This window comes from Hemiscyllium ocellatum, chromosome 18 (genome assembly GCF_020745735.1).
Source record: "Hemiscyllium ocellatum isolate sHemOce1 chromosome 18, sHemOce1.pat.X.cur, whole genome shotgun sequence".
NCBI lineage: Eukaryota > Metazoa > Chordata > Chondrichthyes > Orectolobiformes > Hemiscylliidae > Hemiscyllium > Hemiscyllium ocellatum.
This window is the reverse complement of record NC_083418.1, coordinates 51,659,248-51,675,601: the sequence shown is the minus strand read 5'-3', so window position 1 is coordinate 51,675,601 and position 16,354 is coordinate 51,659,248. Positions and strand designations below refer to the sequence as shown.

At 42.8% G+C, this 16,354-nt stretch overlaps 1 protein-coding gene across 6 annotated transcripts in view; it reads left to right on the top strand.

Moving 5' to 3' along the window:
- mrvi1 (murine retrovirus integration site 1 homolog) overlaps window positions 1–16,354 on the top strand; it is a 120,191-nt gene that overhangs the window by 67,429 nt on the left and 36,408 nt on the right. For all 6 annotated transcript variants that reach the window (XM_060838990.1, XM_060838994.1, XM_060838992.1 and 3 more), the window contains 4 exons: window positions 4,843–4,921; window positions 5,873–5,990; window positions 7,480–7,510; window positions 14,677–14,817. In XM_060838990.1, the coding sequence (XP_060694973.1) occupies window positions 4,843–4,921; window positions 5,873–5,990; window positions 7,480–7,510; window positions 14,677–14,817 (369 nt within the window). The remainder of the gene's footprint in view (window positions 1–4,842; window positions 4,922–5,872; window positions 5,991–7,479; window positions 7,511–14,676; window positions 14,818–16,354) is intronic.

Sequence of the window (16,354 nt, the reverse complement as noted above, 5' to 3'; positions counted from 1 at the left end):
CTTCTGACCTTGTCAGCTACACCATGCCATCATTGCTTGACAGGAAATATGTGATAGATAGCATAGAATGTAATAAAGAAAACCAGAAAGGTTTTCCATTATTACTTCTTCAAAGTGCTGTTGTTCACAGCTGCGAATAAGAGCTGCATCTGCAAGAGCTTTCAAGCTAAACTGATAAACATTTGTCATATATTAAAAATCGTGTATCAGTGTGCATTTTCTGCCTGCCACACTTCTATCGCACTTTGGTGTTGCACCTTGGTGTCACACGTTTTCCCATTATCAATCTCAGTGTCTGTATTTACAATGGGAACAGCCTATGTAAACTAGTCACACAGTAATTAAACCCACCCACAAATGATGGCACTCCAGTGTTGTAATTTATCACTTCGCAGCTTTCAAATGTCTGCAGCAGAGAATGTTTGACACTTGAACCAGCTTCACACCTTTGCTCTGCAAAATGCTGTAAGCTTTTGATTTTTGAATATAAATAATATGAATAAATGAGTAAAATAAGGAGAAAATGCATGACTTTAAAATGATCGTATCTTAATCAGCATGATCACCCTTTTGTACATTGGATTTGATTTGTTATAATTAATTTATAAACAAAAATACTACAAGGAAACTTTAGGATTGTACATCTTTTGGGGGTTGGCTGGTGGTTCAGACTAATCAACAGGGTAAAACTTGGTTTTCCTCTTTATCTAATAACATCACTTATCACATCTGGAACATTCCATCTGAAAAGGTAATGGAAACTGATTCCACAAATAATTTTAAAAGAGTATCAGGCAGATACTGGAGGTTGGAAAACTTACAAAGTTATGGGCAAAAAGCGTTGAAGTTTAGGACCAAACAGGACTGCTTGTTCCAAGAGCTGGCAGACATACAATGGGCCAAATCGCCTGACCTGTTATAATTTCTTTTTATTTCTCAGGAGCATCTCAAAGGACTTTAAATTCATTCAACTGTTTTGAAACAGTTGTATTATTACTAATGTTCATCAAATTCAATGTACCTTATTCAGCCCCCTGCTGTACTCCTTATACACTCACGATTGTGTGGCCAAATTCCACCCAACTCCATTTACAAGTTTGCCGATTACACCACCTGTGACAGGGACTGTAGTTCACACACTGAACTCTTTAGCCACTTGAGGACTAATGTTTAATGTGGAAGCAAGTCATCTTCAATTACTGGGGACTGCCTAAGAGGGAGAGAATCAATTATGCGCGTAAAGCTAATAAGACCCTATTTGTTCCCTATAATGTGACTGTGGGTTGAAATCCAGTGGTCAAATTATCTAGAAACCTCTCAGAATCTCCAACACTCAGCTAATCGGATGCTGTGGGCCAGAGAGAAGTCACCTCATTTAAATGACACAGGAAAGCTCTGGTAGTCCTGGTGAGAAACTTCAGGCTGTTACCATCTCCTAAAGGCTGTGCGGTTGGTTGCTTGCTGCTGTCCTGGCAATTTGCAAATGTAATAATGGTGATATGAGGAGAAGGTTTGTCATGTAGTAAGTTGACAGGCCCTGGAATGTCCCGCGTGAGAATGTGATGGGATCAAGGTCCATTGAGGCTTTCAAATGGGAATTAGATCCTTATCTGAGAAAAGAAAAGAATGCATGCTCACAGGGAAATGACAGTGGAGTAAGTTCCACTGTACCTCTTCTTCAGAGGGCTAGAACAAATGCCTATTTCTGATATAACTATTCTTCAAGTTAATGGCTTTTCTTCCTCTCCCTCTGTCTCTCTCTCTCTCTCTTTCTCTCTCATGTGTCTATGATCCTTTATCTGTGTTTGATTTATGTATCTAAAAATGTTTTTATGTGATGTTACAATTCTGATGAGAAGAATGTGCTCATCATCAAGTCCCACTACTTATCAGCTATAACTAAATATTTTATTGAGTATCAAATTGTGTCTCTTTTGTACTCTATCCAGAGTCAAAGAAATGCCTACCAGGCTTCTTTAATGAACTCAAAAATAACACATTAATTACAGACAGGACTTATTCTTTAAACAAACAGCAAAATGGTGACCAACTAAGCTATTCACAGTTAAACTATATTCCCACAGTGCCTCGATGCTGGGATGTTGGTCTGGTCAATGATACTGGTGTTGGTGTGTCTTTCTTCCCAGAGGATTTGCAGGCCGCAATGCTGGTACTGCTGCAGTGCCTTCAGGTTTCTGTTGTAGATGGCCCATGTCTTAGAGCCATATACAAGGGTGGAAACTACCACAGCTCTGTAAACCATGACCTTGCTGTCAGGTCTGTTGTCCTCAAACACCCTTTTCCTCAGGCCACCAAAGGCTGCATTAACACACTGGAGGTGATGCTGGATCTCTTCATCAATAGCTGCTTTGGCCAGCGATCTTTGAGAAGATTTGTAGCTCAGGATGATGATAAGTATGCAAGTTTGCTCGCTGAGCTTGAAGGTTTGTTTTCAGATGTTTTGTCACCATACTAGGTAACATCAGTGAGAGTCTCCGGTGAAGCTGCTTTTGTCGATAGGATACTCCTGAGGTATTGGCAGTGGTCAACTTAATTTACATCTCTAAAAAAAACAGCTCAGTCAATCAAGCAGAATGTTCTTAACTCAAAAGACTAGCTGTCATTCAGTCTCAAATTCACCCCCTCACTGTTTCAAAAAAATATTGTGTTGTACAGCTCAAAAATATACAGCACTTATTTTTCAAATTGCACAACTCTCCTGGTATTTCAATTACATAGCAATCCAACTTCCATTTCAGTTTATAGTTACAAAAATATGTGTCTTTTACAACTGATACTTGCAGAATAATGTTAAAAATCACACAACACCAGGTTATAGTCCAACAGGTTTATTTGGAAGTACTAGCTTTCTACCTGATGAAGGAGCAACATTCTGAAAGCTAGTGCTTCCAAATAAACCTGTTGGACTAGAACCTGGTGTTGTGTGATTTTTAACTTTGTACACCCCAGTCCAACACTGCCACCTCCTCATCATTGCAGAATGATAGAAAATCTTCAGACCAGTTCAGATTCAGATGGAAAACAATTATGAATCTTAATATGTAAACTTGTTTCACAAATATTTCCTGAAGGGTGTTTCAACTGGTTTTAATTTTCCTTTTACTGACAGAGAAAAAGTTCTATATTTTTTCACTTACACACACCTAGGTCTGTGAAAACTCACAGCAACTTCAGGTCAGAAGTTATTGCTAGGCATTGACCAGCACAGATCCTAGGGGTTCTTCCAATTCTGTTTGTCTCGCAATTAGACATAGGAGCAGAATTAGCTCATTTGGCCCATTGAGTTTGCTCTACCATTCAATCATGGCTGATATATTTCTCAGCCCCATTCTCCTGCTTTGTCCCCACTATCCTTGATCCTCTTATCAATCAAGAACCTAACTATGTCTTAAATACACTCAATAACGTAGCCTCCACAGCCCTCTGCAGCAATGAGTTTCATGGATTGCTCTCTGGCTGAAGAAAGTCCTCCCCATCTCAGTGCTATAGAGTCATCCCTTCACTCTGAGGCTGCCTTTTCAGTTCCTAGTCTTTCCTAGTAGGACCGTAAAACTCACTTTTTCTCACCTAAATGCTTTTTATTGGATTCTGCTCCCAAAATTATTTGCATTTCTAGTAAACAGCAGATAATCCCCAGTTCTCTTTGATCTTTTGACATTTTGTGATAAAGTTACTTCACCCCAAAAATGTCTAAGTATTTCATATTCCGTTCCAAATTTCAGTTTTTCATCGCCCCTTAACATATACTGTATAATTCTTACAGTGTGAACAATTATCCTCTCTGCCCTTTCACATTGTCTCTCCCCATCTTTTTTCTAACTTCCTGTCTATATCAGCACCTTCCGCCTTCTCTCTCTTCCTGTCTGTCCTTGGTGTTAAGTCCATCCGGATCTTACTTCCCATGTTATTTTTCTATTTTTTTTAATTCCCTGTTCACTTTTTCAGCATTACTATTCATGCTCTCTCTCTCTCTCTTTCTCAGTTCCAATTCTCTTTCTCCTCTATGATACTCAGTCCTGTAAAGCACTTTGCCATGTTTTATGTGGGAGCTGCTATGTAAATGCAAGCTGTTGTTGTAGTTAGTTTAGATTGTGATTGTCTTGCAAACAACATCTTCTCTGCTGGAGTTCTAGAGTAAGAGAGAAATTGCCGTAAGCTATTTTGTCCCTGCAATGGCCAAATTTATTTGTTTATTCCAACAGCCAGCTTTATTGGGTGGTGCAACAGGAATTTGCAAGGCTACACTGTTTATTCAGCAGGGTGAACTCGATGGGTCTTTCTCAATATCCTGTTGGCAGGATTTTATGCAAAAGATTTAACCTTGAGGTATTATTTTTGCAGCACTCAGTACCGTAACTTAGCAAATTATACCTGGGAAATATGCTGCACCTCTTGATGCTTGAGTTGCTTCTAGTATATGGTGAGGAATAATGAGTGACAAACTGCCTGATTTAAAAGCTAAGGTAGAAATGTAATCTGACATCATGTCTGCTGTATTTCACAGCTTTGTGTACAGTTTATAACCTGTGAACCTTGGACAGTCAATTGCTATCAGTGATGTGGTGAATACATAAAAGCTATGGAGGCAACTACTACATTTGTGTGATTTATACACTGGTCTTTATGGTAGTTGTAAGGTGTTTTACGATATTTGTGGGATTTTTTTTAATCAAAAGATGCAGCATTTTAGTGCAACCCTACAATAGCCATTTTGCTTGGCAGAGAATTGCTTCCTGTGTGTTCAAATGCAGCCTCAATAATTCCAGTAGTAAACCAATCTCCAGTGTAAGACAAGTAAAAGGTTTCTCTTTATTTAATCAGGAAAATAAAATGATGAGGAACCAAAACCTGTCAGCATTGAGATTACCGGATCTCAGTGAAACAATCGAACAAGACAGAGGTAGGAGAAAGCAGCTGAATCAGGCACTGATTATTGTGTATGTGTGGGATTTGGTATGTGTGTCTGTGTCTGTTTGTAGGTGGACTGTGTATCAGAGCTTGGGTATGTGTATGAGGGTTTGAGAATGGTGAGAATGGGATGTATATGCGTGTATGTGCGTGTTTGTGTGTGATGGGGCATTGTGTATGTGTGTGTTGGGAGTATATGCGTCAGATGGTATTTGGGGGTGTTTTAAACATGCCTGTGTGTGGTATGCGCGTTATTTTTGCTTTGGGGCTACATGTCTATCAAGGAGTCTTAGGGTTTGGCAATGGGTGCGGTTTGTGTAGGGGTGGGAGTAGGTTTTGTGTACTCTATATGGGGATGCAGGCACAGTTTGGGTTTTTTATTGTGTGTGTTAAACAGTTCAAGCATTGCATTGATAAATAGCAAATATGTGCTTTGAATTGCAGCATTTTTGCTGTTCAAGCTCCCAGACTAATGGAAAATATTGATTGCTTCTGTGGGGGTGGAATCACCTGTTATGTAAAAGACGTGAGCTGAATTGAGTTCGATACTTTTCATTTCTTTGCCCATTAAACATTTAATTAGTCTGATTAATTTTGTCACTGAGCTTACTGCTCCAGAGTTTAACTCATAGGAAACCAGATGGCAAACAACTGCAGGGTTCTGGCAGCATTGCAAATTGTTTATCACTTGCCTAGTTTCATAAAGTAAAAACCAAAATCAGAAACAAAAACAGAAATTGCTTGTAAAGCTCAGCAGGTTAGGTAGCATTTGTGGAGAGAAATCAGAGTTCACGTTTCAGATCCAGTGACCCCTCCTCAGAACCTTAGTTTTACAAAGTGTTCCTCTGCTGCAGTCAAAATGGAGAAGCTCAAACCCTTTTTTTGTCATGCCATTTAGAAAGTTCCAACAGCTCATGGAAACTTTTACTGCAATATCTTTCAGGTCCATCTCCTACTCCCTGCCAAGCAGCTGATGGGAGTAAAGGCAATTCTGACATCATGCCAAATATCCCAGACTCTCTGTTGAGGAAGTTGAAGGTTCACAGGTCACTGCCTGGAGGGTAAGGTTACAATTCTGAGTCAAGATTGACAACTCAGTTCTCAAATATCTACCCCCTTCTCTCTCTTTATTTCCACCTATTTTTGTTTCTTTCTCTTTTGCTATTGTTCTGCCTCTGTACCTGCCAAACTCTCTTTGTATCTCCCTCTGTTTTGTGTCTTACTCCCTATCTGTGTGTGCTCCATCACACACTTTTTTTCCCTCTCTATCTTTATTTCTCAACTCTTTCTCTTACACCGTTATCTCTTAATGTATTTTTCTCATTTCCTTTCCTCTGGCCCTTTCTTTGTTTCCCTTCCTGACCCTTTCCGCACTTCTAACTCTCTCTCTTTTTCTGTCTCTGTCTCTTTCTCTTCCTTTACCTCTGTCTAAGTTCCATGTGCCTTTAACCCTTATATTGTCCAGCCTCTTTTCTGTCTTTCTCTCTATTCACTTAGTTGTCTGCCTGTCTGTCTCATTCTCTCTCTCTCTTTCTCTCTTCCTCTTTCTGTTTCTCTTCCTCTTTCCTCAACATCCCAATCATGTCTCTGCTTCTCATAAGCTTATGTTTGATGAGCGTGGAATGAAAGAGGTCACTAGTCTTGTTACTGACTGAATTCGTGGCCCACCAGAACCACAACAATGATTACATTCGGACATCTAAACTATACAATTTATAAACCTGAGCAAATTTACCATTTAAAACATGATATTTATTAATAAAAAAAGCAGCTGGCATTTATAAAAGTACTTCTATAATAATAAAATATCTCAAGGTACATCACAGGAGCAATATCTAATAACAAATGACAGTAGAGGTTAGATGTAGGAGAAGGGGGTGAAGGATACGCTAATAAATTTAGATGAAGATGGGTGGCAGGAGGCTTGTGAGGGATAAAACACTAGCATGACCAGGCAGTTGTTGAGTCACCAACTCTGGTTGGAGACATTTTTGTAGGTTTCATCAAGTAACATTCTAACCATTTGATGCATAACCATGTGATGGTTAATGACATGTCTCCCACAAATGCTTTTCATTCACCTTGTGAAAGGAGGATTCCATGTAGTAAGTGTTTGTTGTATGAAAGAATGCAAAATGAGGAGGTCTCCCATGAGGAGGGAACATTATGTTTGGTAGGGAGAAGCTGAAGAATGCCCCTCATTTTAAAGATCCCCATTTCGCAGTCTCCCTCGATTACCACAACCTTCCATTCTCACATATGTTCGGCATGTTTCTAATTCTTTATGAAGATTATATCCCCAAGCCTAGAGAAGCCAGTCATACCACAGACCAAAAGTTAGCTAGTCAGGAGGTGAATGGGTCAGGAGAGAGGGTGGTAGTGACACGTTCAAACAGGAAGAGTAAATCTTCTTGGCTAACAAGGGAGGAATCCTTGGATCTGGGACATTACTGGTCATTCCAGAACTGCTGGGAATCCTGCTTGGGTTGAATGGTCTGTTTTTTATGCCACAGCGTCTGTGTAACTTACAATTTTCTTTTTTCCTTGCAGTCCGCCTCCCCTGACTGAGAAGGAAATTGAGGTGGGTCTCTCTCATTTCCTTGCACTGTGCTGGTTGTAACTCCATTAAAATGTTCTCTTCTCTTCGAAAATATAAACCAACATGAGTACAAAGTCAACAAGTCTCCCATCAAAGGCCCTCTCAGAGTCTCCTGTGGCTCTTTATGACTTCTCTAGTTTGTCTGAAGGTCAAAGGACAAATTCTCAACTGGAGAGAATACTGGCATCAAGTCAGCAATAACTGACTGACTCTTCATTGCTGAGCACAATGCAGATCACAGGACTAGGATTTAATAGTCTAATTTAATCCAGACCGAAATGAATGATGCATTTAACAGATTCTTCCCAGCAGTCCCGCCATCCCAACTTGTGGGATCTGAATTTGATGGCTGCATTAATGGGATGCTACAGGATAACGACTATAAGGGCAAGTTACATTTTATAGGACACTTAACCACAGGAAATGTTGCTCCACAAAGCAGAGTTAAACACCAGGATAAAGAGGAAGATGTTATGAGGAATGGCTAACAACTTATTCGATGTCAAACACACAACACTGCAGATGGTGGAAATCCAAAATTAAAACAGAAAATAATGTACAAGTTTTGGAGTGGGTGCAAAAGAGATTTACCAAGGTGTTGCCTGAAGTGGAGTGTATTGGCCATGAGGTTAGATTAGACAAACTTGGATTGTTTTCAATAGAGCATCAGAGGCTGAGGGACAACTTGATAGGAGTATATAAAATTATGACGGGCGTGCAGAGGGTGGATAGTCACAGTCTTATTCTCGGTGGAAATGTCAAATACTAGAGGGCATAGGGTAAAGGTGAGACGTTTAAAGGAGCTGTTCAAGGCAAGTGTTTTTACGCAAAGAGTGTAGGTGCCTGCAGCGCGCTGTCTGCGGAGATGGTGGAAGCAGATATGATAGCAGTGCTTAAGAAGCATTTACAGACATGTGAACAGGCAGGGAATAGAGAATGGGTGTGTGTAGGCAGATGGGACTCGCTTAGAATGGCATCACAGTCAGCACGGTCTTGGTGGGCCAAAGGGCCTGTGCCTGTGCTGGACTATTGTATGTTCTATAAAATGTTGGTAATACTCAAAGGGGCAAGAGCAGAAAGTAGTATCAATCCAGTCATCACTGTCCTGGGAAAGGGCCTGAGTTTTTTTTTCTTTTTTTCTTCTTGGGTTATAGGCATCGCTGACTAGGGCACCTCTAATAGCCCTGAAGAAAGTTTACTTTGGATGTAGGGATAGCTTTCCGTTAGGAAGGTACTTCCAGGATTTTTACTCCAGCAACAGTGAACGGATAGTGTTATACTTCCAAGTCAAATGGTATGCAGCTTGGAAGGGAACTTGAAGAGAGTGGTGCTTCCACTTGGCTATTGCCCTTACCTTTCTTGGCAGAGATCATGATTTTGGAACATGTTGTTGAAGAAGCCTTGGTGAGTTGCATCTCATACATAGTACATACTGCTGCAATAGTGAAGAAGGGAGTGAATATTGAAGGGGATGTTTTATTTGGATGGTGTCAAGTTTCTTGAGTTTTTTGGAGTAGCACTCATCCAGGCAAGTGGGAAGTATTTCATCACACTCCTGAGTTTGCCGAGTGGATGGTGGATAGTGGATAGACTTTGGGGAGTCAGGAGGTGAGTTACTTGACATCAGATTCCAAGCCTTTGACTTGCTCTTGTGGTCACAATATGACTGGTCCAGTTCAGTTTCTGGCCAAAGGTAATCCCAGATGCTGATAGCGGAGGATGCAATGATAGTAAGGCCATTGAATGTTTCAGAGAGATGGTTCGATTATCTCTTATTGGTTTTAGGCAATGCCTCTTACTTCAGTGGCATGCATGGCACTTGCCATTTATCAGTTCCTCTTCAGTACCTACACAGGCACTGCGCCCCAACTCTTCCACCGTTACATCAATGACTGTATTGGTGAGCGTCCTGCACCCAGGCTGAGCAGGAGCAGGTTCAACTTTGCCCACAACTTCCATCCTGCCCTCAAATTCACTTGGTCCATCTTGGACACCTCCCTCCCCTTTCTTGACCTCACCATTTTCATCTCCGGCAACAGACGTTTACGAAAAACCACATTCTCCCATATCTACCTGACTACACCTCCTCCCATCCAGTGTCCTGCAAGAACTCCATTCCATTCTCCCAATTCCTCCACCACATCTGTTCGGACGAGGAGATATTCCACTCCCAAGCAAGCCAGATATCCATTTATTTCAAACAACATGCTTTTCCCCCCTCCATCATCGAGACAGTCCTCCACTGCACCATCTCCATTCCCTGTTCCACTGCTCTAAACCACCCCCGCGCTCCCCAAGGCAATAAAGACAAAGTCCCCCTTGTCCTCACCTACCACGCTACTAGTTTCTGCATCCAATGCATTATCCTTAAACACGTCCGCCAAATCCAACTGGACCCCACCACCAAAAACATCTTCCCCTCCCCACCTCTCTCTGCCTTCCACAAGGATCGTTCCCTTCAATAGTCCTTGGTTTGTGCCACTCTTCCCACCAACCCCTCTTAATCCCCAGGTATATTCCCTGCAACTAGAAAAGATGCAAACCTGGCCAGTACACCACCCCCCTCACCTCCATCCAGGGCCCCAAACAGTCCCGCCAGGTGAGACAGAGGTTCACCGGCCTCTCTTCCAACCTAGTTTACTGCATCAGGTGCTCCCGATGTGGTCTTCTCTACAACAGGGAAACCGAACGTAAAGTTAGGGACCGGCTCGCTGAGCATCTCAGCCTGATCCACAGGGACAAACTGGACCTCCCAGTCACCACCCATTTCAATTGCCACTCCCTTTCCGACATTACCATTCCTGGCTTCCTCCATTGCCGCAACGAAACAAACCACGAATTGGAGGAACAACATCTCAGCATCTACCTGGGCAGCCTACAGCCTGGAGGACTCAGCATTGAGTTCTCCAAGTTCAAATAGCCTCCTTTCCCATTCCCCAACTCCCTTGCATGCCTTTCCCCCTCCCTTCTACTCCTCTCAGCCAACATTCCTCCCATTGACCAACCAGGTCGGATCCTTTACCTGTCTTCATCTATCCCCACTTCACCACCCTGCACCCACCACCCCCTTTATCTGCAGCTCCCCTTACACCCATCTCCAGTCCTGAAGAAGAGTTACACCCGAAACATCGACTTATGATTCTGTCTGTCTCTGTGTCTTCTTCCAGCCTCCTGCTTGTCTATCTTGGATGCCAAAATCTGCAGTTTTTTTGTCTTTAACCATTTATCAGCCTAGGGCTGGATATTGTCTAGGTATTGCTGAAAATGGACACAGACTGCTTCAGTATCTGAGGAATCATGAATGATCCTGAACATTGTGCAGTCATCAGTGAACATTGACACCTCCATCCGTATGATAGAGGGAAGGTCAATGAAGAAGCAAGTGAAGATGGTTGGGCTAGGACACTGCCCATAGGATCTCCAAAGTGGAGAGTTTTCCCCCAATTCCACCAGTTTTTCTTGGGTTGCAAGATGAAATTTTCAGTCAAATGTTGCCTTGATGTCAAGGGCAGTCACTCTCACCTCACCTTGGACTGGAAAGAAGGAATGTTCACATAATACACAAAAAGATTCACCTGATTAGTACTCTTACTGGTACCGTAGTAACTTTTATTTAGAAGAAGAAGTTATTCACAATGAGAGCAAGTTTATTCATCCAGAGGAGATTAATGCTGAATATCAACAGGTTGGACCTGGTTCAAGGAAGAAGCTGAGAGTCCTCAGACCATCTGGGTGGGTGATTGGATGTCATTGATGGAGAGGACAAGGAAAGAGGAAACTGTTAAAATGATAAAGTCCGTGCTTGAGCAATAGATGTAGGTGAACGTGAGAATGTGAGGTTGAAGAGTGTGGTGCTGGAAAAGCACAGCTGGTCAGGCAGCTTCTGAGGAGCAGGAGAATCGATGTTTTGAGCATAAACCCTTCATCAGGAAAGAGGTTTCGTTCATTCTCAGTGAGGAGGAGGTCTGGCGGGGAATAATAAAACACGGCAGGGCTGGGAGCTAAAACCTGGTGTGGGGCTGAAGCTGGGAGTGGGGGATGGAGACTGTCACTGGAGTGGGTGTGGTTATGAGATCGTGGGTGATGTTACCAATGGAAGTGATGCTCACTCCTGGGGGCCATGGGGGCAGATGTGGCACCTTTGGTGGCATCCCTGGAGGCAGAGGTGACATAACGCATGACGTAGGCAATGTTGTCAGCAGTGTTCAGATGAGTGACGTTGGTATGGGCAGAAGTGGGTGTGGCGGCGGCCACTATGGGGGCGCAAGCGATGGAATGCGTGACTTAGGCGATATAGTCCGTGGTGTTCCAGGAGTGACATTGATGGGGGCGGAAGTGGCTGCAGCGGTGGGGGCAGAAGGAATGTGTCGGGTAGACTTCATGTTGGTTTTGGCAGTGATGGATCTTGTGGCATTTGCTGAGTGGTGGATCTTACAGTGATCATGGAGGTGGTTTTATTGGCGGCGATTGTGGAGGCAGCATAATCAGCAGTGGCTGTGATCTGTGGGGTGGCGGGGGCTGAAGTGACATCATCGTTCGCCGTGGTAGTGGTGGCTGGAGCAGCCACATGGCTAATAGCATCCAAGTGGTTCCAGATGCCAGGAGAAGCTTCTAGAATGACTGAGGAATCCCAGGTATTGAGGTAAGTACATGAAAGTTTGGTGTACTTGCGTTCCTGAAGTCTGATATGGTTGAGAAAAAAGCATTTGTTGAGTGTGTGAATCTCTGAAGGATGAAAAACAGCAAAGATCCTTTGCAGGTCTGGGAGAGTGTGGCCCTGAGCTGAGGCAGGCTGACTGCAGGGAGAGTAGGCAACAGTGCATGACTGCGAGTGTGGAGTGGAGGATCCAGAGGGAGAACTGTTTCTGGAGACTTTGGATTTGCTATAGGTACTGGTTGACCTGGTCAGGTTCAATTTGTGATGGTCTGAATGTAGCCTGGAATCCATGTGGGATCAGTGGGTTCCGTAGGCAGGCGCTGAGGAAGGCGATGTGGTTGTACTGGCAGGTCTGCTTCAGGACGTGGCTGAAGATCTTCAGGCCAGAAGAGACAACCTGGGAGTTACAGTAAGAGAGAGACTCACTGAAATCCTTGTAGAGGGAGAAGAGAACTTCTTCAAGGTAAGCATACTTGGAAGAGGCTTCGCAGTAAGGCTATAATCAACTAGTAGAAAGTGAGGACTGCAAATGCTGGAGATCAGAAGAATGTGGTACTGGAAAAGTACAGCCAGTCAGACAACATCCAAGGAGTAGGAGAATCGACATTTTGAGCATAAGCCCTTCATCAGGGATGAGGCAATATATGTAGGTGCAAACCAACTCTAGTAAGAGAGAAAACACACTATCAAGACAGGAAGAAACCTTTATTTCTAACATTTTCCTGATCTAATAAAATGTCATAAGTCTGAAAACATAGGGTTAAATTGTATGGGGAAGCTGACTGCTGCCTAATGCTACACCATCCCCAACTAAATCATTGAAGAAAAACACATCTGTCCCACGGTGACATTGTGCAGTCAATGATATTAATGAGGACAGAGTGGGTCTTCCACTCCTCAGTAGGAAGAAGACTACCTTCAGAACAACAATTAATCTAATTGGCAGCAGATCCTGCAGTCCCCATTAAACCTTGGAATGAGAAAAGTAACTAGAGACGTGCATCCTAATGGGGCATGGGAGAAGTGGAGAAGAGGGGGTGACAATTGGTGCACATTTTCCAGTCTGGGCAGGAGAAAGGAAACGGGGGCAATCTATCTTCTGGGGTTGAGCCCCCATTGCACAAAAGCCACCCCCCCAAATCCTTCATATTGTATTACAAAATGAATAGCCCACTCTGAGCTGTCATCCCAGTCTAACCATATTATGGCATGGACAGGGTAACATTGGGGTGAAATAAGCATCGTCCATCAGAGTGAACACATTGTGAGTGGGAAGGTGGTGGGCTAGACATACAACTTACTTTACAGGCTCATTACCATGTCACTGAAAACATATCCCTTGGAGGCATGTAGAATTCAACCTGTGAACACTTTCTCTGTCACCACAAATGCTTCCAGATCTGCTAAGTATTTCCTGCATTTTTATATTAACTAAATCAAAGAAATGGGTTTTAATAAGGCGCTTAAGAAAGTGAGACAAGCTGGAAGCTGGAAGAACACAGCAAGCCAGGCAGCCAAAGGAGATGGAGAAGTCGAAATTTGGGTGTAACCCTTCTTCAGAACTGGGGTGGGTGTGGGGGGAGTGGGGAGAGGCGGGGTGGTGAGGTAGGTGGACACAGGTAGAGGGTACAACCTGGTTAGTCTATGGGGGGAATGAATTCAGTTGGTAGCTGGAATGAAGGATCCTTCAGAGGAATGGAAAGGAGAGGGCCGGCTGGGAAGGGAATCAGGGGATGGGAAGGGAGGTTATATGCTGCAGATAAAGGAGGGGGGAGTGGACTGGTGAGGTAAGGATCGTTGAACCGCTGACGCCCTACATCCACTCCCAGTTCTGATGAAGGGTTAACACATGAAATGTTGACTTCTCCACGTCTTAATGCTGCCTGGTTTGCTGTGCTCTTCCAGCCTCCTGCCTGTCTACCTTGGATTTCAGCATCAGCACATTTTTTTGTCTCTAACTTAAGAAAATGAGGCAATTATAAATTGAAATGGCCTAATTTTAAAGGGAATGCCAAAACCTCAAGACCTGGGTTTTCTGTGCATAAATCTTTGTAAGTGGCAGGACAAATTGAGAAAGCTGTTAAAAAAGCAAATGGAATTCTTGGTTTTATTGATTCAGCATAGACTCTTTATAAAATGCTGGTAAGATCTCAGCTAGAGTACTGAGTCCAATTCTGGACATCTATAGATTGTTTCTAAAATAGACTATTTTAAAAGGTAGACTATTTTAAACTGTTTTAAGAATTGGATTGGATACATTTTTGAAAAGGAATTGTTTACAGGGTTGTGGTGAAAAAGGTGGAGTGGAACTAAGTGGTTTCAAAAAAATTAATATCAGAAAAATGGGCTGAATGATTTCCTTTCATGATGTAAGATTATATGAGAACAATAGGTTTATCACACAAAGAGGAGAGACATTGCCTGTACTACATCACTCCTACCTGTCTGTGAATGTACAATGCATAAAATTTCAAATTTTTTTCCCCAACAGAATACATTTATACAGCTCTCCCTGGCGTTTAAGAATGATAGCTATACATTAGAAACAAGGCTGGGCCTGGCTGAAAGAGAGCGAAATCTTGCTGAGGAAAATACAGAAAAGGAACTCGAAAACTTCAAAACAGAGATGAAGGTGAGAAATCCTACTCACAAATCCACTAATGTCAATCTTTGCACACACAATGGTGACTTCCTAAACTAATATGTGTGTTGGGAATGATGGTCCCTTAGGACATAATTCTAACAATCTTTGTACATTCCCTGTGACCATTGTTGAAGGCTCCACAAGCAGGATTCAGTCAAAACTCCAGAAAAATCAATTTAAATGGACTGGACGTGTCTGGATAGTTGAGAAACATCTCTCTGCAAAATCCTGTTTTCAAATTTGTATCATTGATGGTCACAGGTGAGGTGCCGGAAGACTGGAGGTTGGCTAACGTGGTGTCACTGTTTAAGAAAGGTGGTAAGGAGAAGCCAGGGAACTGTAGACTAGTGAGCCTGACGTTGGTGATGGGCAAGTTGTTGGACGGAATGCTGAGAGACAGGATGTACATGTAATTGGAAAGGCAAGGACTGGTTAGGGATAGTCAACATGGTTTTGTACGTGGGAAATCATGTCTCAAAAACTGTATTGAGTTTTTTGAAGAAGTAACAAAGAAGATTGATGAGGGCAGAGCAGTAGATGTGATCTATATGAACTTCAGTAAGGCATTCGACAAGGTTCTCCATGGGAGACTGATTAGCAAGGTTAGATCTCATGGAATACAGGGAGAACTAGCCATTTGGATACAGAACTGGCTCAAAGGTAGAAGACAGAGGATGTTGGTGAAGAGTTGTTTTTCAGACTGGAGGCCTGTGACAGAGTGCCAGAAGGATCGGTGCTGGGTCCACTACTTATCATCATTTATATTAATAATTTGGATGTGAGCATAACAGGTATACTTAGTAAGTTTGCAGATGACACCAAAATTAGAGATGTAGTGGACAGCGAAGAAGGTTACCATGGATTACAATGGGATCTTGATCAGATGGGCCAATGGGCTGAGAAGTGGCAGATGGGATTTAATTCAGATAAATGCGAGGTGCTGCATTTTGGACAAGCAAATCTTAGCAGGACTTATACACTTAATGGTAAGGTCCTAGGGAGTGTTGCTGAATAAAGAGACCATGGAGTGCAGTTTCATAGCTCCTTGAAAGTGGAGTTACAGGTAGGTAGGATAGTGAAGAAGGTGTTTGGTATGTTTTCCTTTATTGGTCAGAGTATTGAGTACAAGAGTTGGGAGGTCATGTTGCAGCTGTACAGGACATTGGTTAGGCTACTTAGACTCATAGAGTCATAGAGATGTACAGCACGGAAACAGACCCTTCGGTCCAACCCTCTATGCCGAACAGATATCCCAAACCAATCTAGTCCCACCTACCAGAACCCGGCCCATATCCCTCCAAACCCTTCCTATTCATATATCCATCCAAATGCCTCTTAAATGTTGCAATTGTACCAGCCTCCACCACATCCTCTGGCAGCTCATTCCATACACGTACCACCCTCTGCGTGAAAATATTGCCGCTTAGGTCTCTTTTATATCTTTCCCCTCTCATGCTAAACCTATGCCCTCTAGTTCTGGACTCCCCAACCCCAGGGAAAAGACTTTGTCTATTTACCCTATCCA